Source organism: Rhipicephalus sanguineus, chromosome 1 (genome assembly GCF_013339695.2).
Source record: "Rhipicephalus sanguineus isolate Rsan-2018 chromosome 1, BIME_Rsan_1.4, whole genome shotgun sequence".
Classification (NCBI taxonomy): Eukaryota; Metazoa; Arthropoda; class Arachnida; order Ixodida; family Ixodidae; genus Rhipicephalus; species Rhipicephalus sanguineus.
Window position 1 is genome coordinate 127,905,863 of NC_051176.1, and position 26,532 is coordinate 127,932,394.

General features: G+C 43.8%; 1 protein-coding gene across 1 annotated transcript; it reads left to right on the plus strand.

Moving 5' to 3' along the window:
* The first annotated feature begins 148 nt into the window (after positions 1-148).
* Positions 149-22,052, plus strand: LOC119397639 (glyoxylate reductase/hydroxypyruvate reductase). The gene is made up of 9 exons (XM_037665066.2): positions 149-430; positions 498-628; positions 704-776; positions 848-964; positions 5,000-5,094; positions 10,324-10,401; positions 12,757-12,916; positions 16,912-17,042; positions 21,879-22,052. Exons 1-9 carry the CDS (start codon positions 252-254, stop codon positions 21,995-21,997), a joined length of 1,083 nt encoding a protein of 360 aa, XP_037520994.1. The 5' UTR covers positions 149-251; the 3' UTR covers positions 21,998-22,052.
* The last annotated feature ends 4,480 nt before the right edge of the window (positions 22,053-26,532 follow it).

A 26,532-nucleotide genomic window follows, 5' to 3' on the forward strand; every position in this document is an offset into this window, starting at 1 on the left:
AAAACACTTACAAGGCTCTAAGCTTATAATTACGACATATATGTGTTAATTTTGTTGATTCGAAGTCTTTCCATACTATATTCTAAATCGTAGCTACATTACTATTTTTTGTCGCGGAATGAGAAGCGCGCACGGCTTATGGTAGAGTTGAAACCAGAGCAGACCAGAGGCAGCGTGTGAGTCGTGTGACTTGTGCAGTTTGCGATGATATGGGAAGTTATCGCATTTCCTTGAGACATTTTTGACGTCAAATGTGGCACCGTTGCCAGCCCTTGTTTAATGTGCGGCGTGTCTTTTTGACCTTCAACCCTCCAACTTTCACCAACGCGGTCCGACAGCGGCTATCAAGTATGGGCCCCGTGCAAAAGCCAGCTGTGCTGGTCACACGGCACGACGTAGCCAAGGAAGCTCTGGACCTTCTCTTTGACAGGTGAGGCTGCAGATTTTGTCTGCATTTCTAACTGCATATTTGACACTGCGAGTAAATCTTCTTTCAGGTGCGATGTCGAGGTGTGGAATGAAGATCAGCCGATTCCTAGGCCGGTTCTTCTGCGAAAGATTGCTGGCAAAGACGCTCTGTTTTGCTTGGTTACAGAGAAGGTAGACTCTGAATTGTTGGATGCTGCTGGTAAAATGCACAGCTTGCTAAAATTTTGTGCTTGCCTGATTCTCTTTCGGCGCTAAACTATTACTTTTCTCGCAGGCCCCAACTTGAAGGCAATCGGTACAATGTCAGTTGGTTATGACCACATCAACGTTGCTGAGTGCACAAAAAGGTAGGCTTGAGTATTCCCGCACAGTTTTTATGTTGTATGCAGTTTCTGACATAAGGGTATCTTCCTTTCAGGCGAATCGCACTCGGCAACACGCCTCATGTGTTAACTGACGCAACAGCGGAGCTAGGAATCGGTCTTTTGCTTGCAACGGCTCGGCGAATGTTCGAGGCTCATCAGGCAATAGGCAGGTACAACATTTTTTTTTTTCCTGTTCCAATTTTGCTAGGTAGCGCCAGCAGGCATGTAGTGGTACTAAAGAAGGGGCCAGTTGCTAAAACACAGCCAATAAATGAGGGGTGCAAGATAATCCCCTCAGGCGTGATCAATTTATTATGGACTGTCAATGAATGCATCAAATTTCCATAATTCATTTTAAGATGCTGGACATTTTGTTGCCTTAAAGTTTAAGTAATAGGATGTTGCTTTGTCGCAATAATAAGAAATGCCAACAGTTTGGCACCTACACGCTTCACTGTTCGAATTTCTTTCGAAGCGCTTGTACCCTGGCTGGTGATAAAAATACGCTCGAATCGCCCACAGTACAGCCACAGATGACTCTAGCGTATTTTTATTACCAGCCAGGGTTACGAGCGCGTGAAAAGAAATTCGAACAGTAGAGCGTGTAGGTGCTGCACTGCTCGCATTTATTTTTATTGCAATAGTATGCATTCTAGTGGACCATGATAACTGTGAAATACTTAACCGTTTTAACACCGAAAGTATTTACAGCAAAAAGTGCCATATTTCCCTATCTTTTCTGTAGACATACCCTTTTTCTCATTCGGGTTTTGGAAATAGGACTTCACTGGTTAGGAATAACTAAAATAAAACTGTTTTATGTTGAGCTTTCTCTCAGTGCATGCCATTTACATACAATGTATGCAAATACACCATATTAGTACAGACAGACCGTGACAAAATGTGAAGTGCATAGATGTTGCTTCGTACCGTCACAAACACGACCCTGTTCATTGTCATCATCTGAAGCAGTCTTGTATTCGCAGTCGGACTCTCCCTCTGAGACATATTTAATGTATTTAGCAATGCTGCCATCGAACTACTCCAAGAACCAGCTATTTATCTGGAGATACCTCCACAGCTCCTCATGCGTGCCACCGTTTTAAACTGCTGCCGCCAGGCTAAACACACGGCAAAGGTGCAAAAGTATGTTCTTTTTTCAGACTTCTACCACCTTCTAGAGTTCAAAATTGAAGCCGAAGCCAATTGCTGACCATAACTCGTCTTTGGCACTAACAGGAGTACACATTGTGCCGAGGGAGTGTGACTGTTCATTGGCGACTTTGGTATAACCTCCAATGATGAGTACAGCTCAGGCTTGGGAGTTAAAGGGTTAAATGTTTATTGCACGGCTGCTCAAATTGCATTCTTGCAGGAAAAGAATTGTCGTTGACTGGAAATGAAAAAAACTGGTATTCTGCCATTGTTATTTTAGTGGCATGTCGAATATTCTACCAGAATACAGTGATTCCACTCCTGCGCAAACTGCGCCAAATTGTATTTACTGCGCCATCCTGATAATATCGACGAAATTTGCGCCAAACTGCGCCAAAGTCTCGGGTTTGGGGGCGTCTGTCACCGGCAATCGCACCGCCGGCGCGTCAGAACATGTGCAGCTCGATCTTGGGGCTGCCAATAAAGTCGCAATCATGGACCAAGAATTCTTCCGCTGAATAAATGGCGCTCGCGCGTGCGTTCCGAGTAAGCCACGATGCCATGCACGGTGCCGACGCAGCTGCTGTTCTGCAAGTCAGCTCGACAGCAAAACGCGCTCTCCGCAAGGGCTCGTGACGTCTAGGCCTATCGGTAGCGAGAAAGTGCGACGGCGATTCATCGGCGGACGTCGTCAGTTCCAGAAACGCTGCTGATAGCTCGTTTCAAGCGACGCACGGCACGTAAGGAAAGCAATGTTCAGGAAAGCAATGTTCAGTAATAACTACATGAGTGCCGCTAAAATGTCTGGCACTTCTGTTTCCGGACATCGCGGAATGAAATCTGGGATCGCTCGCAGTAGATATATGGGACAATATCGAATTTTCCTTGCTTCGCGTTTATGGAAGAGCACGCGAACGGTGGAAACGCGTTGACACTTTTCCTCAGATATACTTTATCCATGGATCTTCATCGAGAACAGCTTTTTCGTAATTCCTTCCGCCAGCACGTCCGAGTTTGTAATCACTCTGCGGTAAATACCCCCGAAAGGCCCTGCCCTTTCGAGCTCACGTGCTAGGGTTCCAATTCGAATTTTTTGCTTGCTTTTTTAAAAATGTCATCTCATTAGTAAAATCATATCTCCTGGTCGGAGCAGCCTCAAATGCGCAGCTGTCAGTAGCGGGCGCCCGTCGCTGACGGCCCACAGTGAAGCGGCTACGCCATGTTACACGACCGCCCCTCGCTTTCGGGGGTCAATAGCTAACGGTTAAAAAAACTCAGTTTCGCTTAAGAGCGAAGCAATGAATGCGATACCAAAAAATTGTGTTGTGAAACGAAGTAAGACTAGCAGCTAACTCATTTGGATCCGATCTCGCGTAACTCAACAAAACGCTGGTTTAAGGGAATATGTCCCCTCCAGGAACCGAAGCGTTTTCTTGCTCTGAGTTCTCTAAACGCGAAGTAAGCGTTGAGAGCACAGCAAGTTTAAGAGCCGTCTCCTGTGATGCCTCGAGATAGCGCGCGCGCAAGCGACTGCGCCCTTCGAACGATGCGCCTCCCCCCTTCCTCTCCCCTGGTGTCCCTTCATGCTCCTTACGAAAGACGGGCGGGGCGTTTCCTCTCTGTTCGATGAGCACTCGACGGCAGGCCCGCACGCGGGAAGATGTTATCTCATGCGCTGTCCGTGCGACGAAGACAGACGGCCGGCTAGTTTAATCTGCGCTTCAGCCGCGTTCGTCGCCAGCGCTCGCGAGCTTTCACCCGCGGCTAGAATGCGCGTGGTGATGTTATTAATTTGGACTTTATACGGAAAATTACGGCAACGGCGACGGCAAAAATCCGCCGAGAGTGTCCATATAATTGCTATCGCAAGAGTCAATGTACAGGGCAGATTTTGCGCCCCCCCCCCCCCCTCTCTTAGGTGATTGGGGGGGGGGGGCTGCCCCCCCTGTGCGCACGCCTATGCTCCTGAGATGATTTTTTCCATGAGATTTGCAATGAATCGAAATATTTCTAGCCTTCATAAGAGCCCCATAATAATACTCAGGTGCTTGAATGTTAATGCAATATGCTTCTGTATTGCACTCCAGGATGTAAAATTCGCTGCTCCAAAGTGCTCCCAGATGCAAAATTATCTGCTCCAAAGTGCTCCAAGATGAAAATTTTGCTGCTCCAAAGTGCTCCAAAACGGAAATTTTGCAGCTCCAAAAATTGCTCCAAATCAGAAGTCCTCGGTAGCATCACTGAGAATATCTTCTAAGAGCAGCAGTGGTGAAAGGAAAACTTTCTCATCTCTCGTAGTGCTTGCAGCCGATAAGCAAATTGTGCGCGCACTTTGAGTCAGTGATTTGATTCTTTTTACGCAAAAACGCAAGATGATTTACTGCACAATAGATATGTCATTACTGTATAATTATAATGGCTCACTGGAATTCGTACAAAGCAAGATAGTACTACTTCAAATTTTTTGCAAGAATATGTCTAATGACTTGTTATATAAATCATTGGAAATTTGGTGCATTTGTCAACAGTACATAACTGTGCTTTAAAGGGATAATGGAGAAGACATTGCACTGTTACAGTGGAAAGGAGCAAACTCAGTTTCGAGCTATTAACTGGATGTCACATTAAACAATATTAAGAGCAGTGATTTTAGTTTGGTCACTGAAATCCTATTTCATGAAATGTGTTGCCACCTTTGATCCAAATAGTCTGAGCTTAGGCACCTGTATTATTATTATAACCATAAATTTCTGTATTTATTGCTGCCTGCTTAGCTCTGACCTGTGTACAGATACAGTATGTGCAAGAACATTTAGATTGTAGGCAGTAGTTTTAATGCCATGTACCGATTATCTATGACAGTCTGCAATTTCACTTTCATAGGATGTTATCATCTTCATTGAATCCTTTCATTAAAATAAAGTGATACATACCTGCAGAAAATTCTTTGACATATTTATGTGCTCATTCATATTGGCAGTGAAAGCATGTAGCTATTGTCACTTTTGACTGACATGGTAGTGTAACAAATTTTTTTTTTATCCTTGTAGTGGAGAGTGGAGCAGGGCTGCATGGAGCCCAACATGGATGTGTGGCTCGGAGATCAGAGGGTCAACTGTTGGAATAGTTGGCATGGGCAACATAGGCAAGTTTTGTGCACTGTTTACTGCCATTTGTTTGTTTCCGGTGCACATTTTCAATAAGCTGTTAGTGTCAGTAATTATTAGCAAGTAATGAACCGGATAGCTCACATTAAGTGTGAAGGTAATTGAATCGTCATCATCTATCCTACGACCACTGCAGGGCGAAGGCTCCTTCCAATGATCTCCGACTTGCCCTGTCCTGCGTGAGCCGATTCCATTACGCCTGCAAATTACTTAATTTCATCGCACCACCTAACTCTCTGCTGTCATCGGCTGTGTTTCCCATCCCCTGGTATCAATTCCGTCACTCTTACTAATGATCGGTTATTTGTCCTGTACTGCCATTCTTGCATTTTGCCCCCATCAAAATGCATTTGCAGTGGCCTGAAATCGAATTCACACCCGCACACTTTACAGCACCATTTCATGAACATGGGGAGTGAAAGGTGACCCACAGTGCATTTATGACAAGGGACAAACAATGAAACGTAATACTCGGATAGCTGTTTTTCTGTTCGGTGTGGTTTCTTCGTTCATCCCTTCTCGAAGTTGCACCGTGGTTCACTTGTCATGCAAGACCAACTAGCCCAAATTTCCATCTCAGCAAACTTACAACTGCTTAATTTGATTCACACACTAGGGATGACTGCAAACCCACAATGCCTGTGTCACTGTGATGATGATGATATGAGCGTCTCCTTTGTTCATGTCACCACCTTTTCAGTGTGTTGAAATATTTAAGTACCTGTACATTGTTAGCTACGTTTAGTACCATGTCAAAGGGGGCTGGACTGGGCTGGTTAGCACATAACAAAGGGGAACGAACAGTGCAGTTGGATGCAAGAGAACACAAGAAGAGCACTGCTTTGTATTGATGCGTAGAAGCAAGAACTAAACAGCATAATTGTATATAAAGTCTTCTTCTGTAGTACTGTACACGTTAATCCATTCAGTAAGCAATATACAGATATGAAACAACTGTTCAGATAGCAGAACATTACAACAACCCAATTTATGATTTGAAGCCACTGGAGGGGTGTGATGAAATAAATGTGGCACGAAAAAAATTGATTGCACAGTGTAGTTGCCTTGATCTGGTGCAAGTCCCGCTGGCCATGTACACTGTTGTAGCATTACAATAAAGTATTCTGTAGAACTCCGAAAAGAGGTACAACATGTTATTAGAGAAAATTCGAAATAGAGATCTATTGGTGGGATTGGAATTTACAAGGCAAACACCTCCAATTCTGCCTGCCCCTCAGTGAAGCTGTGTGAGGAACGAACTAATGTGTCAACATACCGTATTTTCTTGCATATAATCCACATCAAAAAATTGCAATATGTGCTTAAAAAGTGGAAGTGTGGGTTATATGCATAATTTTTTTCTTTTTGTAGGGTTGAAATTTTGGTTGCGGGTTATATGTGAAAAAATACGGTATATTAACCCTTTGCGGTCCGCTGTCGGGCCCCGCCCGACAAGGGTGTTCGTGGTTTAAATTTTGCTGTTTTCTCACCGCGAGTCGCGCGCATTTTTTGTATACATGAAGGGCCATCTCTTGAGGAATACGTGAGCTTTGTTTGTTGAGGTTTTACTTTTTTGACACTAGGGTGCAGCACTATGATCAGCACGGGGCCTAGAGCGTACCCACTCGCGCGCGCGGTTCGCTGAGAAGCATGGCCACGTTTTCACCGCGTGCGTTTTACGGCGGTGCTTTTAGCGAAAGCGAGGATGACTTTAGTGAGGAAGAGAATTACGTGCCTCCACCAGACAGTGATGACAGTGATTCGACAGAAGTGAGTGACGAAGACGACGACGGCGGCGGTGGAAACCTGCAGTAATAACCCTGGCCTGCACACAGGGGAATGCTTTGAGCGGTATCATACGTTGCCCAAATATCACTAAAAGAGTTGCCTGCAGAATGCAGGAGCAAAAATAAATATCCTGTGCGTTTCTCTTCCACAGCTTGTGTTTTTATTCGCGGCGCCAGAAACTGGCGAAATAGTTTCGGACCGCTAGAGCCGGAAAGTGGGTAAAGGTTTTGGACCGCAAAGGGTTAAGAAACATTCGTATTGAGTACAATTACTACGCTAGCATCTTTTGAAGCAGAGGTCCTTAAATTAAAACTCTCCTATTTTGGTCATATCATATGCGCTAACAGTTCAGTGGAGTGAAAATGAATACAAGTTAAAGTAGAAGGTAATAAGAAATGAGATTTCCCATGCCCAAGATGGTTGGATAGTATTCTTGAGGCCATAGGGAGACGTCTATGTTAGCTTAGAGCTTGTATTAAACAGATCTCACTGGTGTTCATAAGTGAAATCTCGGTATAACGAACTTCAGGGGACCGCGGAAAAATGTTCGTTATTCTGAAAGGTCGTTATAGTGAAAGCCCAAAAATTTACCATAACAATAGAATTTCAGTAACGCAAACGTTCTACCTTTGCAACGGTACGTCCTTGAACTCGTTTCTCACAACAATGCACACGTGAACGTCAGACAAGGCACATTTATTTGAAATAGTCCGTGATCGTTTTTTTGACGGGTGCAGCACAAACTCTGCGTCACCAACGATTCTAGACCGTCCGCATTTTTATCCGCCGCTTCGGTCGCTGTTCCGCTTTTTTCTATGAATATGCGGAGTTTCCTCAAGTAGTCCAACGCATCTGTGGCCGACACGGACTCGTCGCGATCTTCGGGTGCTACCGTGACATCGTCGTCCATGTCATCGCTGCAATCCTTTAAGGCCCAACTGCATGCACGCGAGTTTTTAGCGACGGCCGACAGGATTTGCTGTCGCGGAGGGCCATCCATCGCCGTCGCTTGTCGCAGGGGTGCAATCGCGAAACGATGCTATTTCCGATTCCACACGGCTGGCTGATCGCGCTGATAACGCGGACGGACCGTCGTTCTGACCACTGGCCAAGCGCGAAAAGCACGAAAGGCATTGGAATCTGAAATAGAATCGTTCCGCGATAGCATCCCAGGTTTCTGGAAAGCCAGAAAACATCGCTTGTCGCCCGGAAGTGAGCATGACGATATCCAACAACATGGCAGCATCTCTGACCCTTGCTTCGGTTGCAATTTGCTCGTGATGCTTCCAATCGGCGCGTACTTCAAGGAATGCAAGTTATAGACTACCTTATTTACAGCCCCATCTCACGCGGAGAGCGAGGCAGCGGCCGTATTTTGTCGTTATTTATGATCGACGGTTCGTTTTGATGTTTCGGTGGTAGCTTGCTGCATTGGTGGTAGCTTGCTGCAATGTCAACATCGCCGTCGTGTGAGGTAGCCCTTATCCCTGCGAAGCAACGATGTGAGGCGCTGCGGCTTTTCTTAAACGTTCTATGACAGCAAGAGGAAACGTTGTCGAGATGCGCCTCGTGGACTAACCCCAACATAATGCAGTTTGCAAAGTGCGACGTAGCGTAGGCAGCGTACGCTTCCGGGCGCCCCATGGGATCACAGCAGATACTACTGCCGCGGTTAAACATAAGATTGCGAAAAAAGGAAGTCCCGAAACGCTTTTATGGCATCTTTATCTCAAACAAGACAATAATAAATTTGGCATGTTGTCATTCATCTACTCTGTAATTCTTTTTCGTAATTTGCCTGCGTGCGCGCAATAGTTTTCAATCGAGCAGCGCGACGGAGCCCGTTTGTCGCAGTCGCCTTCGCTCGAAAGTCGCGACTCGCGTGCTATGCATGCGGTTGGGCCTTTACAAAACCTGATGCGTTGTCGCCTCCGCAACGAAGGGGAAAAAAAAAAAGTTCTCCGCCCGCGTCTTTCTCCTCCCGTGCCATCTCAGGTTTTAGCGCGAGGGCGTCCGCTCTTCGCGCTGCGTCGTCTGCTACCTTACAGCTCCGACTGCCATGACCGATACACTGAAATCTAAGAATCCTCGCATTTCGGGATATAAGTTCGCAGTACTGAGGTGTTGTTAAGATTACACGGGAATTAAATAACGATCGTTATTCTGAAATGTTCGTTATTCTGAAGTTCGTAGTAGTGAAATATTTTTACATTGAAACTATAAGCAGTCGGCACGGGATTTCTTAAAAGTTCGTTAATTTGAAATGTTCGTTAATGTGGTGTTCGTTGTAACGAGATTTGACTGTATACTCATGGTTTCATGAGGAGTTGTTGATGACTCGTGCTACAAAACCATGCTACTTGAAGACACTTTTTTAAAATACATAATCTAGAGCAAAAAACCCTTGTCTGTTTACATAGTTTTGTATGTTGATATAAAAAATTGAATCAGTTTTGTAGTAAGTTGTCTAGTTTTCATTCTGTAAATGTACAAAATGTAGGTCGTTTTGCTCAGCCTTTTATGTCGCTAAACTTCCTTAATTGCACACCTTAATAACTCATGTTCCTCCACATCAACTGTAGAATTCCGAAAGCTTACTGGAAAGTGCATATAAAACATTTTCATGAAGGAAAATTTGGAAGTCTTATAATACTCAGACACCAGTAATCGGTTACTTTTAATTTGTTGTAAGTATATGTGATATCAAAATTTAAAGGAAATAGCGGCACTTCTCATACTTTAAAAAATATACGGGAAATATTTTATCTAGATTCGAGCATCAGAAATACCATGAACAAGATGGCCAAACTCGTAAAGTTGCTATGAGTATCATCTTGAGAAAAACACATTTTAAAGTTAAAATTACAGGTTTGTTTGCAGAGCAAAGACATGCTTTTTTGTTATTTCTTGCTTCATGGGAGCTTGTGCACCCAAGGTTAGTTTTGCTGAACTCCTCACAAAAACTGCAGTGGCAAGCAGCTGCTTTGTGTCCGCCAGGGAACTTGAGACATTGCCCACTCTCTCATTTCTAACAGCCGCCTTGTGCTCTTTAAATGCTATTTTAAGCTTTTGCCAGTTTAAATTCAACTTTTATATTTATTTTCATAAATTAGGCTAGCTTAATTTAACAAAACAAGTAAAAAGGAAAAAATTACTTAATTTTTGAAGGTACTGTAGCTTTTGAGTAGCTTCTTCCCTGAACAATGTCTTGTTTGGTGCAGCCCTGCCTGCACCAAACAGTATCACATATTTTGTTGTCTTTCATGGCACACACAAGGCAGTAAGGGAGGTAGAGCCAAAGCAATATGTCAGCATGTTTCACTTAGTCACAACTGCTCATGTCAACATGTCGTTCTCTAAAACAGCTTTTTCATTTTGTGGTCTGAAAATTTGTATAAATGTTGGAATTTTGGTTTCAGGGCTTGGAATTCTCGAGAGGCTAAAGGTATTTAAGGTGTCACGGTTTCTGTACTATTCAAGGTCCCGCAAAGCAGCAGGTAAGTGTAACAAATGTTCAGTGAGGCTTGTGAGATATTAAAAATTTGATTTTCACGGCGCAACTTATTTCTGAATTCAGGGTGTTTAACATACTTCTTAATAAGCTGCACTTATCGCCCAGCTTGTAGGATCTGTCATTCTTGCTCGTATGTAGCAAAGCGTTGTGTGGAAATTTAATACATAAAATATCTGCAGATTTTTTTGTTTTTAATTCGCACTAACAATAGAAAAAAAATTGAGTGCAAATTTTTTTCTTTTTCTTTCTTTGACATATGCGTAAAGCTTTGGGTGTTGATGTACTGGGGTGTTGACTGTAGAGGCATGTAATGTGTGCAAAATACGCAAACATGTATATATATGTGCCTTTGTGTGATAGTAAAATTTATTCATTGATGCATGCAACCTTCATGAAACAAGTGAACCTGCAGTTAATATTCCAGCTGCACAGCTACTTTTAGCTACTGTTGAGTTTAACAGCACTTAAGCCTTTGAGGGTCAAAGACGTACATGTACATCACCTGCTAACAGCCAGAACACAAAGACGTACATGTATGTCATGCCTGTATGTTTAAAACGTGTGCCTTTTTTGATCATTTCTCTTGCTTGGCATGTGCTGCCACACTGCGGGAATACGTGAAATTTTTTCCCTTATTGCAGTGGTGCGCCGGCTAGTTTTGATTTCATTCTTCAGCTGGTTCTCACTTGTTGTGCCCGCAAGACTGTTGGCTCGCCTTTTTAGAATCTCTCAAAGGATGACCATTTTGTTACTCTCTCGTTTATTGCTCCCCGGGGCGCGATTGCGCCTGTTTTCGCGCAGGCGCTGACTGACACAAACGGTGTCGCTGTAGTTGTGTTTTCTGTTTTGGGGACTCACAAAATCCGCTTCCGTCTCATTAGTGATGAGATGAAGGATTATTATAGGTTTCCTACTTGTTTTCGCTTTCCAGGTGCGCTCACAACTAGACAGTTTCCTTTGGTGCGCTCACCTGCGCAGTTTGCTTTCGCTATGGAAGTGCGCGCCGCTTTCTTTGCCGCAAGTGAGTCTAGCGGCTATTCCTCCGAATCGCCGTTCCACTGCCGGATCAGAATCATATTCAGTAAATGTCAGCCCGTCATATGGGGAGTTACGAGTTAAAACTCAGATGTGGATGCGGAAGTGACATCTCAAAAGCGTGCGCGGTGAGACGATACTGACTGGATCAAAAGTGGCTTTTCTCCCCCTGTGTATCCACTTAACACCACTTCGCACACTTATTTCTGTACGCCTATGAACTACACAGATGTTTATTTCAACCCACAATTTTTTAACAGTTGTATAGGTTTTTGTTTAGAATTTATCTTGTAACAACCCAAATGATATTTTGTCACTTTACGGTCACTGAAAATAATTTTAGACAATTTTTTTCTTAAATAGATTCGTCTGAAGAATTCAATTCAGCAGTAAAAACAAATACACATTTTAGGGACGTGTTTTGTGAAAAAAATCGACCCTCAAAGGGTTAACAGTGATGCTGCTGTTTAGCTGAAGAGTACGGTAGTTTGCTTGGAGTTGTGCAACACCTGTCATGCTCAGTTCGGCTGCCATGCTCTTATAATTTGGTGTGTATCTGCTGTGTTTGCCAATCTCATCTGAAGGGAACTTCCGCTGGGATATCAGTAGTTATTGCAGGTGCTATGTAACACTGCAATTTTATGGTACGATATTGGATATTAGTTAACACACTTCATCTTAACCCTTTCAGACGCCACCTATGAAGAACTGTCTCTCAACGCGTCAAATTGACATAACGTTATTTCAAGGCAATCAATATTCTATTGCAAAAAAAAAATGTCATAATGCGTTCATTTATGTGTGTTTAGTAATTAATTCTAATTCAATTATAATTAAATATCTATTTATTGTGAAGACATTCGTGCTCCGTTTTCGCATTAATTGACTGAATAATACGCCAGAAATATGTTGCAAATTCGTTTTCGGGTATGTCCCTTTGTAGAAAAGAAAAAATATACTTTTGACGTGGCTCGTCGGAAGGGGCACGTCGAACAGTGTACTGCCTTCAACAAACTGATCATATACAACATTACACTACAAAATGAAGTTCAATGAAGACAAATTTATTATGCAGGAGGTTCATTTCATCCAAAGCTCAATGTATCTTGCTCTTTCTTAGCCCTTAGTCATTACAAATGGCAAAAACGAGTGGTGTACACAATTGTGTACAAGGCGTGTCAAAGGGTTAAGGCATTCCTGTGGTAGTGTTTCACTTCTGACAGCAATTAAATTTCATGAATACACTTCATCTCAGTCTGGTTAGAATTTTTCCCTTTCCTTTTCCCTCACTCTTTTGGAGCAGCCGAGACAATGGGTGCTCAGTTCACAACATTCGAGGAATTGTTGAGACAGTCCGACTATGTAATAGTCTGCTGTGCCCTCACACCTGAAACAAAAGGAATGTTTCACAAGGAGGCCTTCAGCATGATGAAGAGCACAGCCTCATTTATCAACATAAGCAGGTATGTCATGTTTTAATATTATAGGCTCCATTTTTATGTTCAATGAGCTTATTATAGCATGTAGCTGCAATGTACAGTGTTTGCTATGTGCACAATGGAGCTGGAATGCATGCTTGCTCTCGTGCTCCCCAGTCTGGCTAAGTTATGCAAGTAAGCTGCCGTGGTAGCTTAGCATGTAAGTCATTGTGCTGCTAATCTCGAGGGTGCGGTTTTCATTCCTGGCCATGACATCCACTTTTCAAGGGGGGGCAAATTGCAACATGGTCCTAGATCCAAACACCCGTGTGTTTGGATTTAGGACCATGTTGAAGAACCTCAGATTGTCAAAATTAATCTGGAGTCCCATATCTACAGTGTGCCTCATAATGATATCATGGTTTTAGCACATAAAAACCCAACAATTATCATGATTTACATAAGTACCTAATATGGTGCAGATCAGCTTTGCTCTGCACCCGTTTGACCGATATATAGCAGCCACATTCTGAGTGCGCATTTTGAAGATCTTTGAATTAATTGCATGCACATACACAATCATTAATATAGTCAACACAATCAAGTTCTCTCAGTTGTGTGAGACTCTGTACTCTCTCATGAGAATTTAAGTAAAGGAAGCTTTAGTAAGCCACGCTATAGTCTTACTGTGCCAGTAAGGGTGCAGTGTATTTGCCTTATGTGGAGGATTGGCAAAATATGCTGCACTGTTCATGAAATAATTTCCTTGAGTTTTTGTTAAAGCACTAGCATGGCTAATCATACTATGGTATCTTCAATCTGACATCTACTGTTACATAAATGGTGCTATTTCTTTGTCTGATGGGGATATTGTGAAAACAAGATGTGCATTTTGTAAGACCGTCATCAGTGGCCTCGCACAGCTCTACTTCAGACCTTAACGTTAAAAAAAGGTTACGTGCATTTCAGTGTTAATGCAGGTCTGATGTGTCATTTTTATTAAAGCCCTTTTACTGCTGCTGAAAAGTAAAAAAAAAGTTAGCGCAACCCATTATTCACAAACTTTTCAATGTTCATTATGGTTTCATAGAAGATGTAAAATAGTTATAAGGGTTTTGAATATAGGGACAATGCTGCAGTGTCTAACGTTGCAGTGGGTAGTCATGTAGGTAATTTATATAAGTGTGGGGTATTTATTTTTCTAATTTTATGTATGAAGCGGTACAACTGCTACAACTTCAGTTTTTTCTAATTTGAACTGATCACGTAATTGTGCATGGAGCCACTCTTGCTATGTGTAAAACTTTGCCCATTAATGAGCTGCCCATATAAGGTCAACACTAAATATTTGGTGTGCCATCGGTAGTATTGCATTATTAACAGTTAAATACCTTTTAAAATCTCTAATGGAGGGGGGAGGGTATCTACATGCCAGAACCACCCTCTGGATAAAGCATGCCGCAGTGGCAAACTCTGGATTAGATTTGACCATTTGGGTTTGTTCAAAGTGTACCCAAGTGTAGTACTTAAGTGTTTTTGCATTTTGCCCCTATCAAATAATGCCGGGAAAATTGATGCTGGTCATGACGACCTCTCGTTCACCAGTGCAGTGTCACAGCTACTCGGCTACCATGGTGGGTTGTTTGTTCCTCACCTTCCTTATACTGGACTCTTTGCCATTGACTATCTCGACAGAGAATGTGCGATTTTGTTCCCCTGCAATCTCCATATGTCCCCTGTACAGCCACATCCCGTCAATAGTGTCTGCACCACTAGTGTCAGCATCTGTCCCCAAGGTGAAGCTCAGCGGGACTTTCACGACCAGTAAAGAAGTGTTGAAGGACTCCACTTATATTCGTGGCCCCTAAATTACCAGCTTGGGGCATCAAATTCCTTTAAATTTTTTAATGTCTCTTGATTTTCACTGAAAGTCTGAAGTCTTGAAACTTAAAGGGGTACTGACACAAATATTTTCGTGTCGTTTTTTTTTTTTTTGCTTCAATATGTTGCTGGAGGCCTATTAGTCATAACACGACACACCGCTCGCTGCAGTGTGCGACAGGTAATTAATTATGGTCTTTTTTAACACGAAAGTGTTTTATGCCGGGGTCCACCACGGCTCCACTGACGTATTTCCATCATGGATATGACGTTGTAAAATATAAAGACTAACAGTGGGCAAAGAAAAAAACAAGAAGAAAAAGTTCCATCACTGGGAATCGAACTTGCGACCCCTCGCTCCGCAGCGCGTAGCGTGAAACGATTCGGCCACGGATGGCTCGCTCTTCGCAATGCTAACGGCGAGCTATTTATATACACCATTTGCCGGTGGCGATACTCAGAGATCCGTGTTACAGCGTGTTTTCGTTATCAGTAGCGAGATGGCGCGAAGGGCTCGAAGAGCGCGCTTTAAAAGTCGCCGCCGTTGCGACGAGCGCCTGCCTTTACAGGGCATGGTCGCTCGTGCGTGCGCTTATCTCGTGATCGCGGTGAATCGTACGTCTTGCGTTGAGAGCACGAAGGTCACTTGGCCCACTGCAGCGGCCGCTTTTGCGAAAAGAGCGCGGTGCTCACGCAGAAATAAGTTACAAATGTGACAGTTCGCTCTCATCCTGTGTATGTTCGTTCTGTGCATCCTTTCTGCTTGAGCAGCGCGTTGCAAGTTTCGAGCTGCTTGCCGTTCTTCGCGTGACAATACAATTTGTTGCTGTAGCATTCATTCTTTCGCCCTTGGGGCAAAAGAATGCACAACAAACGCTCAACTACATCAGTGAAGACACGTTTCACTTTCGTGTTATATGTACCGATTCCTATGACAGAGGGATCAGCCATGTTTTTATTACCGACCAGTCTCAGTTTCGGTTTGGGAGAGCTCCGAGAACGACAAGCCGCCGTGTGCAACTAACGTTATCTAGCATGTGAAAAGCACACAGAAATGTGGCGCACTTCTACGCTGCCTGCATCGTCTGCTCCCGTTCTTTCGCATGCGGCATGTGCAACGCAATGTCTTCGCCGTCATTGTCATCATCGTCACCTGGTGGTAAAGACTTTCTTGAGGCTTCCACACGTTCGCTGCGGGCACGGACTCTGGAGAAGCCGCCGAATAGTAATAGTCTGCTGACGCAAGCACAGCTAAAGCGCAGTGGCAACTGTGATGTCATGATTTAGCTGAGCATCTCGGAGCTCGGCCACTGTGGTGACGTTGCGAAAGCTTGGGGTCACCTTCAGGTCACATTGTATGATGTCAGTGTTGCAAGATGTGGCGTACTATATTGCTGGATCAGGAGTGCAAACTTCAAAATTCATATAAATTACCTTCCAAGCTGTGTTTGCTATTCATATTTGGGAGATGATATATGCATGTTCACGAGAATCGATCCCGCAGGCTATCTCAGCCGCAAAATTTTGTGTCAGTACCCCTTTAAGGTGACGTAACATAAGGGATTTTACGTTTTGGACATGACAGATGTTTCAGAGCAACTGTGTTAACCTGCCTTAAAGGGACACTAAAGTGAAACGTTTATACAGATGAATCATGCTTTCAGATCTCTCTTATCATTAATTTTTCTATCATAGGTTAAAGCAGAGGAAATGAAGGTCAAAGCTGTGTTTTTGAATTTCGCACCGAAACTTCAGCATGTGAATGTCAGTGTGATGTCACGAATCTATTCTTTTGCATAATTTGGCCACATTGGTTCAATGAAATTTTCTGAGCTATGTTAAGACCTTGGGGTCCCTTGGAACACGGCGTAGACAACTTTTCACCTATAAAATGACTTCATAGGCCCTAGCAGAGGCTGTCAAAATCTATGATGTCACAGCGAGGTGGTGCAGCGACGTCAGGGCCTGTATTTTCTTTCTGGGAGTCTTCTTGCTTACCAAGTGTCTTCTCGTGGTAAGAGTGGTGCTTTTGGTATTCTGAAATTGTTATGTACTAATATGAGAAAAATCACTTTCCTCTTTAGTGTCCCTTAAGCTGGTGCATGTAGAATATGCTCACTTGTGTTGGTGACGACATATGTTCTTTTCCATTTTTTAAGAGGCCAAGTTGTAGATCAGGAGGCACTTTATGAAGCCCTGGCTTCTGGAATAATCCGATCTGCTGGCTTGGATGTCATGACACCAGAGCCACTCCCAAAAGATCATCCACTGTTAAAGTTACCAAATTGTGGTGAGTGCATGGCTTTGCTCAAGATTACAGTAGACTCTCAGTAAATGGAAAACAAACCGAATTGCTGCTTAAATAGAACAACTTCCTGTAATATGATTGGTTTCGTACTTGAATTCTGCACCCTTGTTCACCTCTCGGTAAACGGAACTCCTGTTAAACAGAACGCATTTTCTTTGTCCCTTCAGGTTCCATTTAGTGAGAGTCTGCTGTATTACCATATTTATTCGAATATAAGGCAGTCACGATTAGTATAAGGCGAGGAGGGAGTTGAAGGACCCACGAAAAAGAAAAAAAGTTTGCACACTAATAGAGTAGACTCTCGTTAAACAGAACCTGAATGGACCAGGAAAATATGTTCTATTTAATAGGAGTTCCATACTGAGAGTTTACTGTATAAGGCGAAAGATCCCACCAGAAAATTTGAATTCCCCCCTTTGAAGTGCACAAAATGCATCTGCCCAAAGTTCACTGTTGTCGGTGCCGTCCGGTGAGTTAGAAATGCAGCATTTCTTGAAAGAAGCTGCCACCGTTGCTTTGGGTATAGCTGCCCAAGCGTCAGTTATCCACCAATCCATCACAGACGGCAATGAACGCTTCAAATGCCCTGACGGTGTCAAGGCCGCATCATCGGAGGCTATCCACTCATTGTAGAGGCATCTCAAATGGTCCTTGAAAGGCTTGTTGAGACACACATCCAGTGGCTGTAACTGACTTGTCATGCCACCAGGGATGACATCCAGATCTGTGGCTTCTTCGTGTAGCTTCTTCTCGACCCCTTCAGTCAGATGTCCCCGAAAAGCATCGAGGATGAGCATTGACGAGTCAACAGTGCCCCGGTATGGCGGCACTACACAGTCTTAATCCAATTGATGATGAGTGCCTCAGTCATCCATCCAGCCTCTTTCCTGACAGTAAATGTGCACACCCTTGGGGAAATCTTCATTTTTGGGCATTGTTTTTCTTTTTAGCACTACGTGAGGCGGCAGCTTGTGCCCGTCGGTGGTGCATACTAACATAACGGTGATACACGCTTTTTCGCTCTCTGCGCTACGTATGTGCACTTTGCGATCACCTTTTGTGTGCATCGTTTGAGCTGACGGCATGTAAAAAAATATTGGGGTTTCATCCATGTTCCCGATCTGGCTGAGGAGGAAGTTCCGCTCTCTTCGCAATCCAATGATGTAGCGTTGAAAAGACAGCAGCTTTGCTTCGTAGCCAGCGGGAAGTTTTTGCAATAGAAGTCCGCCATCTAAGTGAGAACCCGGCTCTCTTCATGTGTTTCTGAACTCAACCTTGGCTCGCCTTGAACTGTGATCTGGAGATGCCACCATCTGCTGTGAACTCTCATGTGACAACATTTACGTTGTCACAGCCAAGCCACAGCTCATGGGTTCTCTGACAAATTCACTCAGTTTTGCCTCCACTACGAGAAACATGCCCTTCCGCGGTCCCCGGAAATCTTTTTGCTTCGCAGCGCAGGCAAAAAGGCCCTCCTTCTCCTTTCTCCAACGACACACATCGTTTTCAGGGACACCATATTTCCAGCCTGCTGTACAGTTGCCAAAAGCTTCGGCTTTGATAATCACTTTTCTTTTGAATGCGGCATCGTAATGACAACTTGCCATGGTAACCTGTCATGACGGAAAAGTCCTCGTAGACAGTCCAGTGGAGTCAAATGCCACGCCGAACAAAGGACATGGGAGTCTACATGCACACCAGCAAGGAAACACAAAAGACAAGTGCATATGGGAAAGTGGCCGGATAGCGACTGCGGCAACTGCGGGACTGCTGTATTGAACTCGGCTTGTGGATTGCAACATACTGGATTTTTGCTGTTTTTGGCTTTTTTTATGAAATCGTGTGATGTGCCGTTGCTGATCTCTAAGCCTGTGACTTGTTGGCTGTTGACTTTGTGGAGGCAACTGCCATCGGATCACCTTTTTTTTTTCCTTTTTGCTGACAATGACCCATTTGGTTCCAGTTCCATGTGATAGTGTTACAAAGTTAAATATTCGAAATTATTTACATATTTCATGTAAAGAAAATAATAGCATGCATTTCCCCGCACTGAAGCAATTATTTATGTTTACCTTGAATATAAGGCAGGGGTGGACTTTGAGGCCATGGTTTTCGAAAAAAAACCTCACCTTATATTTGAATAAATACGGTATGTGTACGTACAACAGAGTGCCTGGTACTTTAAAATGCGCACATATGTGCTAAGCAGACAAAAGAAAAAACAAAGGAGGTTTTATTGCCCTGCCTTGCAGCCAGATTTGTGAAGAACCATTGTGATGTGCCGTATTTACCCAGTTCTAATGTGCACATTTTTTGCAGCAAAATAGGTCCAAAAATAGCATGCACTTTATAGTCGAATACAAACCTAAACCGAAACCCACACCATAAATTCTCATCAGCATTGCCACTACAAAGCAGTGGCAATTTACTTGTTGCTGGCAACGTGCCGCGCTGCTAAGCTCGAGGGCGCGGGTTCGATTCCCGGTCATGGTGGCTGCATTTCGATGGGGGCGAAATGCAACAACAACCACGTACCGGCTCGTCACAATTCCTCCAAATGCCAAAAAGCAGCAGCCAACTAGACACATAAGTGCCTACGTGTTTTGAATGGTTCTCATATTTAGATCCTTGAGGTACACTATAAAAATTGGGAGGTGTGATGAGAACTGATCGGTGCAATGTTCAATGTGAGTGCATTACTGTAGGTTAGACCACAGTATGCTAGGTTTTCCTGGAAGCAATTCTTGCTTCAAGGGGCAGTGCTAGGTTTTCTTGAAAGAATGTTCTACAGTGGTAGCACATTTTCTCCTCATTTTTCGCAGCCGCAGCTGCAATATTTGGTGGCTTAGAGTGCTGCCTTTGTTACCATGTCATCAACCGGTGTATTCGCTTCGCAGGCTATCGTGCTTGATAATTTCCAGGCAAGTGGATGCAGTGGCCATGAAGATGTGCTGTTTACACTTTGGGAACAGCTTTAAGTGGAAAGTGATCTTGCGCACAGAGGGGAGTGAAAACAAAGCTGCAGCTCATGATTTTGGCATAGCTGAGACTTGCGATTGCATCTAGCAAAAACTAAAATGGTCTATTTCAGACAGTAAAAGATCCAGTAAAGGCCACCATGGTCTGCGAACGGGGAGGAAAAGGCGAGCTGGCTGACTTTGTCAGGAAGCTTCGGGTGGACCACATGCCCATGACCGCGGAGGCACTGAATGTATACTTCTTTGAACGCGCCAGGAGTCGAGGCATTCTGAGAGGCCAGTTTAAAGCCAGCCGCAATTGGATTAGCGGGTTCATGAAGCTAAAGAGATTTGCTTCACAAAGGCAGACTGGCATGGGCCAGAAGTTGCCGCAACAGTAAAGTCGACGAAGGCCTAATGAGCTCGTGTGCTTTCAGCCAACCACGAAAGGACACACATAATGGCAATGCTGGCCTGTACAGCAGATGGCCACAATTGGACGCTCTCAAAGGCTGTGAACTTTCCCAGATGTGTTGTAATGTGCACCATTGAGAAAAGTTGGATAGGCACCGGTCTCGTCCTTGACTGGATAGTCTGTGTGTGGTGCAAGAGGCCTGACATTAGCTTAGGGCTCCTCTTGGTGCGTTTACCTTGATGCCTTTAAGTGCCACTTGGACCAGTGTGTCAAAGACAAGCTTTTAGCTTACCTGGTGGTAATATTGGGCGGAATGACTTTCCAGCTGTAGCCACCAGATGTGTGTATAAATAAGTTTGTCAAGGACAGGATTTGGGGGCTTTTTAATTAGTCGCTGGTGAATGGATGCCATACGTTCACAGCCAGCAACAGGCTAAAGCATGGCTCGACCAAGGAAGTGGCAAGGTGGGTGGCAGAAGCTTGGATTGGGTTTCCATTGGCTATGTTGGTAAAGCCATTCAAGAACTGTGTTTCAGACGTGATGGACAGCACTGAAGACAAGATGCTGTGATTCGAAAGTGAATGGGAGCTATCTGAAAGTGATAGTGAATGAAGTACAGGCCTAATAAAAAGGTTGTTCACTGAAGTCATGTGTGCATTAGAATCAGGGTTTGAAGCTTTTCTTTTTAACGTGATAGAGGTTGTTTCACAGAAATTCGGGTGTCGGGGTTGGTGTCTTTGGTTGTGAGCCAAAAATCTGCGTTGTCTGCGAGTGAGAATTTGAGGTAGTTGCAAATAAAGAAATAATAAAAAATTTTTGGTCCGAGTGGGACCGGGGATTCGAACCTGCGACCCCTCGCTCCATGGCGCGATGCGTTTAGCTGCTCGGCTACCACGCATACATACTCTATAACGCCAAGCTATTTATATACACCATTTAGCATTGGTGGTACACACATTTTGGTGGTTCTTCAGTGGCTTGACTATCACCCGCGAGAGGGTGCAAAGGCCCACGGGCACACTTTTAGACGGCATTGCCCCACCGTGTGGCCATGTTTCATCATGCCGCATGCAGGGATATTAGAGCCAGAGGGCGTCTGCACTTTAACTTTCCTTGCGGCACGGTTTAGGTCTTCACTGAGCAGCAAAGCCAGGCTAGCGATTGGGAAGGCTATGTGAACAGGGTCCGATTGCGCTATTGCGTTCTACTCTTGAAAGCGAAGCTCAAGGATTCTTCAAGTTTTTTGGTCGCAAAAATCAGGTGCACGTTAGATTCGGGTAAATGCGGTACCTAGTTCGTGCAAAATAACTTGCAAGCTGCAGAGCTGTCATACACGTATTGCATATCTTTAGCTGTGTTATTCGTGTTGGCATTCAGTGCGCATGCTGAATACGCTATATGTATTGGTGCTGTAATAAACTGCAGTATAATTTCTTTATTTACAGTGATCCTACCCCACATTGGCAGTGCAGCAACTCACACCCGAACTGCAATGGCCATTCTAACAGCACAGAACATATTAGCCGCCCTTGATGGTCTACAAATGCCTGCTTCAGTGAACTAGACTGTCAAGAACGTGTTAACGTGGAAGTATATTTCTGGACCGTCTAAGAAGAAAATGAAATGGCAAGGTCCACAACTTTTAGCCAAAGGCACCTGAAATGTTACAGCACTTCACTGGAAGGTTTTATAACTTGTTATTTCAAGGAGCGCGGAACAAAAATGCAAAAACGCGATGTATTAGTACTCACAATTTTGTGCGCCTAGCAGTGTGAAGAACAACACGAGGATAGTTTCTATACGGCAGTGAGGACAGTGCAAGGTACAGAATTAAGGGTATTTGATGAAATGTACATTTTTAGGTTCATTGAAACAAAACAGCTTAGTAAATTCTGCTGTCCTCAGGCAGATCTGGCCAACCGGTTTTTGTACCATTTGGCTAATTTTTGAAAATTTGTTATGCTTCGACCCTTGTGACCATTACTGACGAAAAGACTGCAGCAGTGACATGTGACCTTAAGCTATAGGTATGTTAAACCAAGAATGCTGCCATGGCCATGTAAGGTGACACCAATAAAATCGTACCTGCTGCACTGAAACTGGACCTTCTCGATGCTAAGGCCAAATGTCAACAATGGCAGTTACCTGCTTGGGCTAACGTTGTAGGGAGTATGCGTGGCATATCTGGGATGATGTTTGCAGATATGGTTGGGTTGCCACTATGGCACTTCCATTGCTAGTTGAAGCTCACTTTGCTACTCCTGCACACACGTCCTCTTGTCAGAACAGTGGTTCTTGAAAATGATGGCATGGTGTCAAATTAACGTCATGATTCTTACATACACACACACTCGCATTGATTCCCTCCTTGCTAGGCAGGTGAAATGGCTCTGCTAGTCTACTTTATGCTTTTGGATGTCATTGCAGTGGGTTCCATATCTATGTGGGTTTAATACCCTGCATGCTCCCTGCTATGGCACACTAATCTGCAATATTATCACTAAGGCTGTCCTGTTTGTTCTTTAATTAAAAAATTGTGTGTTTGAAATAGAGAATACTGGTGATACACACATTACCATACAGGAGAGGGTCCCAGCATCAGATGGCACTGGTACCCCTCGCAGAAATTACAGATGCCTAGTGCAATAGAAGCAGCAAACTAGCATTAGTGGAGATCACTGAGCAGAACAGGTCCAGAAAGTACTAAGATACCAAGGCACTTAAACCTTCATGTGTATTGAGTGTTAAAGCTGTGCAGGGCACACACACACACTGAGCATTCCAGCACAACTGGCGTGTCTGGGCATGTCGACTATTTCTACGTCGCATGTTGCAAGGCATCGTCACTAGTCATGCGACCTTGCAACTTAAGTTTCTTTCTTGGTCACATGATTGTCACATGGTGTAATCACTTGGTCATGTGCATAAATTGGGGAAAAAACAATTTTGAGGGTGGGCCAAATCAATTTTGGGAGCAGGCCAAGTTTGTTTGGAAAATCGGTCTACTCACTTTTCAAAGTTGATGCTAAAAGTCTTGCGATGTCATCACTTGGTTATGCGAGTTTTCTTGCAATCTGATATTAACGCCAACAGACCCCTGATGGGTGCTGGTTTTTCTGCCTCATTGGGCATACTATAATGCTTTCGCGGTAAGAATGTAGAAATGTAATTGGTAATCTTGTAAATGAGGACACAAAAAAAGTTTCCATAACTGTGCAATTGCTGCTCATAATGCACTATAAAATTGAGTGGAAATATGTGTAGAAAAATTTATTGTAAAAAAAATGCTCTAAGGGTTGATTTAAGGGAGGGAAGGCATGAATACCTTAAAAGGTTAGATAAATTACTTCAGTTGTTTTTTTTTTGTGTGCCAATGTCATTTGACTGATTACTGTGCTCTAGGTAGAGAGATAAATTATTTTGTAGACCAGGCTGTGCATGCACGGAGGTTAACAGCCACGTCATTCCAGGTAGCTGTGGACATTGACTGATGGCATAGCCCCGTTCACCAGCTGTAGCTGGTTCGTAATACGTGGGCTTGTCAGCTGGGCCTCCCATTGGTCTTCTGTTGGTGATTGGATGATCGTCGTCTGTGTATTCTTGTTTCATTTCCAGACCATATGGTAGAGGGTGTTTGGCATATTGAGCTCTAGGTATATAGTAAAAATTGTTCATAGCAGACCTTGTAGGATTCTTGTTTGTAATTTAACATCAGTAAATTTATCGTGTAGCTGATCTGTTATATTCAGTTGTTTAAAAAGAGAGCTAAAAGTAAACTGGCCTGCTACATTGAGAAAATCTTCAGTATAAGTACAATGTATAACCTATTTTTCGGACATGTCTAATAATTCGGACGCTTTGCGGCACCGCCACATGCCCCATAAGGTCACTGTATAAGGAAGTCTGAAATTTTGGACGCTGAGGCTCTTCGGCGTCAGATCTTTCGGACTTTCTGCTCCAATTGCAGGTCCGAAACAGCATTGCTGCTTGGTTGATTATCTTGCGGCATCGAACCAGCACGCTTGTGTGCTGATCCCCTCCTCCCTTCAGGATCGCAGGTACATATGCTGGCTGATCTTTCTGCTTTCAGTAAAGACCTTTTTCTCTCTCTCGGTTTATTGCCATAGCGGTTCCCAAATGTCGCAATGCAAAGGAGGTACGCAATAGAGCATATAAATAATCGGAAGGGCCGACTTTCACGAGACATAGCGTGCGTTTCTTAACTCTTTATATCCCAGGTGCCACATTTGTGGCAGTTTTGTTTGATTTTTTTTGCCTCAAAATTTCACTAAGGGGCCCCTGATTCCTTGCTGACACAAACTTGGAAGTCCAAGCTTTCACTTACGCTTGATAGATGCCGCTACAGATACCGCACTTGAGTGCTTCTTCAATTGCAAACATGGACATCATGTGCGGCCGGGAAAGACGGCGAGCTCCTGGCTTGTTCATGCTCCTCTTTGCCTATTACTTGTAATATCTAGTTATAAATGCCTATATTCTTTTTCCCGAAGCCTACAGAACGAGCTTAGTTTGTGGTATTTTTATATCATTGGTTATTGTCTACTGTATGTGCAGCTTAGGCTTGCATACACGTTTGTGGCACTCAGGACTACGAAGTCCAGCTTCTGGATAGGCCAAGAAAGTGTACAGAAGTTTAAAGCGTGTCGCAGTTCTGTTTCTTTTTCATTAATTTACTGCAAAAGAAGTTTTAGAGCACCTCAAAGCTTTAAAAAGTTATTTTCTTTATGGAGGCAACAGCTGACAGACGAGCAAATACAAGAAATTCTCTTTCAATATCCAAGCGGAAGCGAAGATGAAGACTTGGAAGGCTCAGATTGCAAAGGAGAGTATATTTCACCGGAGAGACTGCCACGCACGGATGGCGAAAGGTCCACAGACAGTGAGAATGAAGAAGGTGAACTTACATTGACTCAGATGAACAAAAAAAAAAAAATGGCACTTGGTGAAGAAGAATCTCAAGATCGACTGTGGAGAAGAACACATCTTACCTATGCGTTTATACAGAAAAAAATGAGCTACTTTCATATCTCTCATGCCTCTTAAAAGCCCTTGAGAGTTCAATGCATGGTCCCCTACTTTCAACTCCTCATTCCTGACTGCAACAAACGTGGCAGTAATTAAAATCTTATAAAATGTATATGTATTGTTGTAAGTTTTTTTCCAGGTATTACTTTGAATGAAAGCTGTCAGAAAATATCATTTTCGGTTGCGGGCACTGCGCAGACTGTATGTGGGAAACAAAGGGTTAAAATACACGCGTGCACCTGCTGTCTCCTCTCCGTAAAAACCGTTTAATAAGTACCCGTTTTGAACTCGCTAATAGTTCAACCATGGTTGCGACCAATCCTCGGCCCTGTCTCCAGAGAGACCCTTACGTCTTCCTGGTTCCGGACATATCTGTGGCGATTAAAAAAAAAAACTACAGAAGCAAGAAACATGCATTTGTTTTTTTGGGCTGCCCGATTTCTTATTCAATTTCGCGGTCCCTTGGGAATCCGAAATATCTGACGTTGACTGTAGTCCACATCCTATTTAGAGGTCCTAGTGGCAATGTGGATAGCCTGGTCTTGAACATGCTGTGTTGAGGTTGATGTCTGTATGTGCTTACCGAAGCAACAATTCCATAGGTGATGTTCCTATGAATAAAAGCAAAATAGAATAAAAGATGTCTTGAGAAAAAGAAAGGTCATGTCTGGGTGTATGCTCTGATGACACAGTCTTTTATTCTAAAGGTTATTCACTAGCGTAGCCGGGGGGGGGGGGGGGGTGTATATACACGCACACGTACAAACGCACGCATGAAGATATAGTATGATTGAGCCTTCCCCCCCCCCCCCCCCCCCCCTCTCGAAAGAAAGGTTTACGGCTACGCCCTTGGCCTACTCCACCTGGTTCCAACCCAGAAAATTCCTCGTTGCGTGAATCTGGCCTTCAAACTCAGTCAAGGTCCACGCCTGCGATAAAGCTGCAGCGAAACACTGCATGGTACAGCGCGTTTGCGAAAACGAACAGCGGCTCAAGGTGAGTGTTGTGCCGCGACCCCCAGAGGCGCTGGTCCAAGCTCACTGCGCGTTCGCG

Coding starts and splice junctions, on each gene's coding strand:
- LOC119397639 (XM_037665066.2), top strand. CDS start 252: ATGTGGCACCGTTGCCAGCCCTTGTTTAATGTGCGGCGTGTCTTTTTG. Junction 965..4,999: donor GCTCATCAGGCAATAGGCAG/GTACAACATTTT, acceptor TTATCCTTGTAG/TGGAGAGTGGAGCAGGGCTG. Junction 17,043..21,878: donor GTTAAAGTTACCAAATTGTG/GTGAGTGCATGG, acceptor CTTTATTTACAG/TGATCCTACCCCACATTGGC.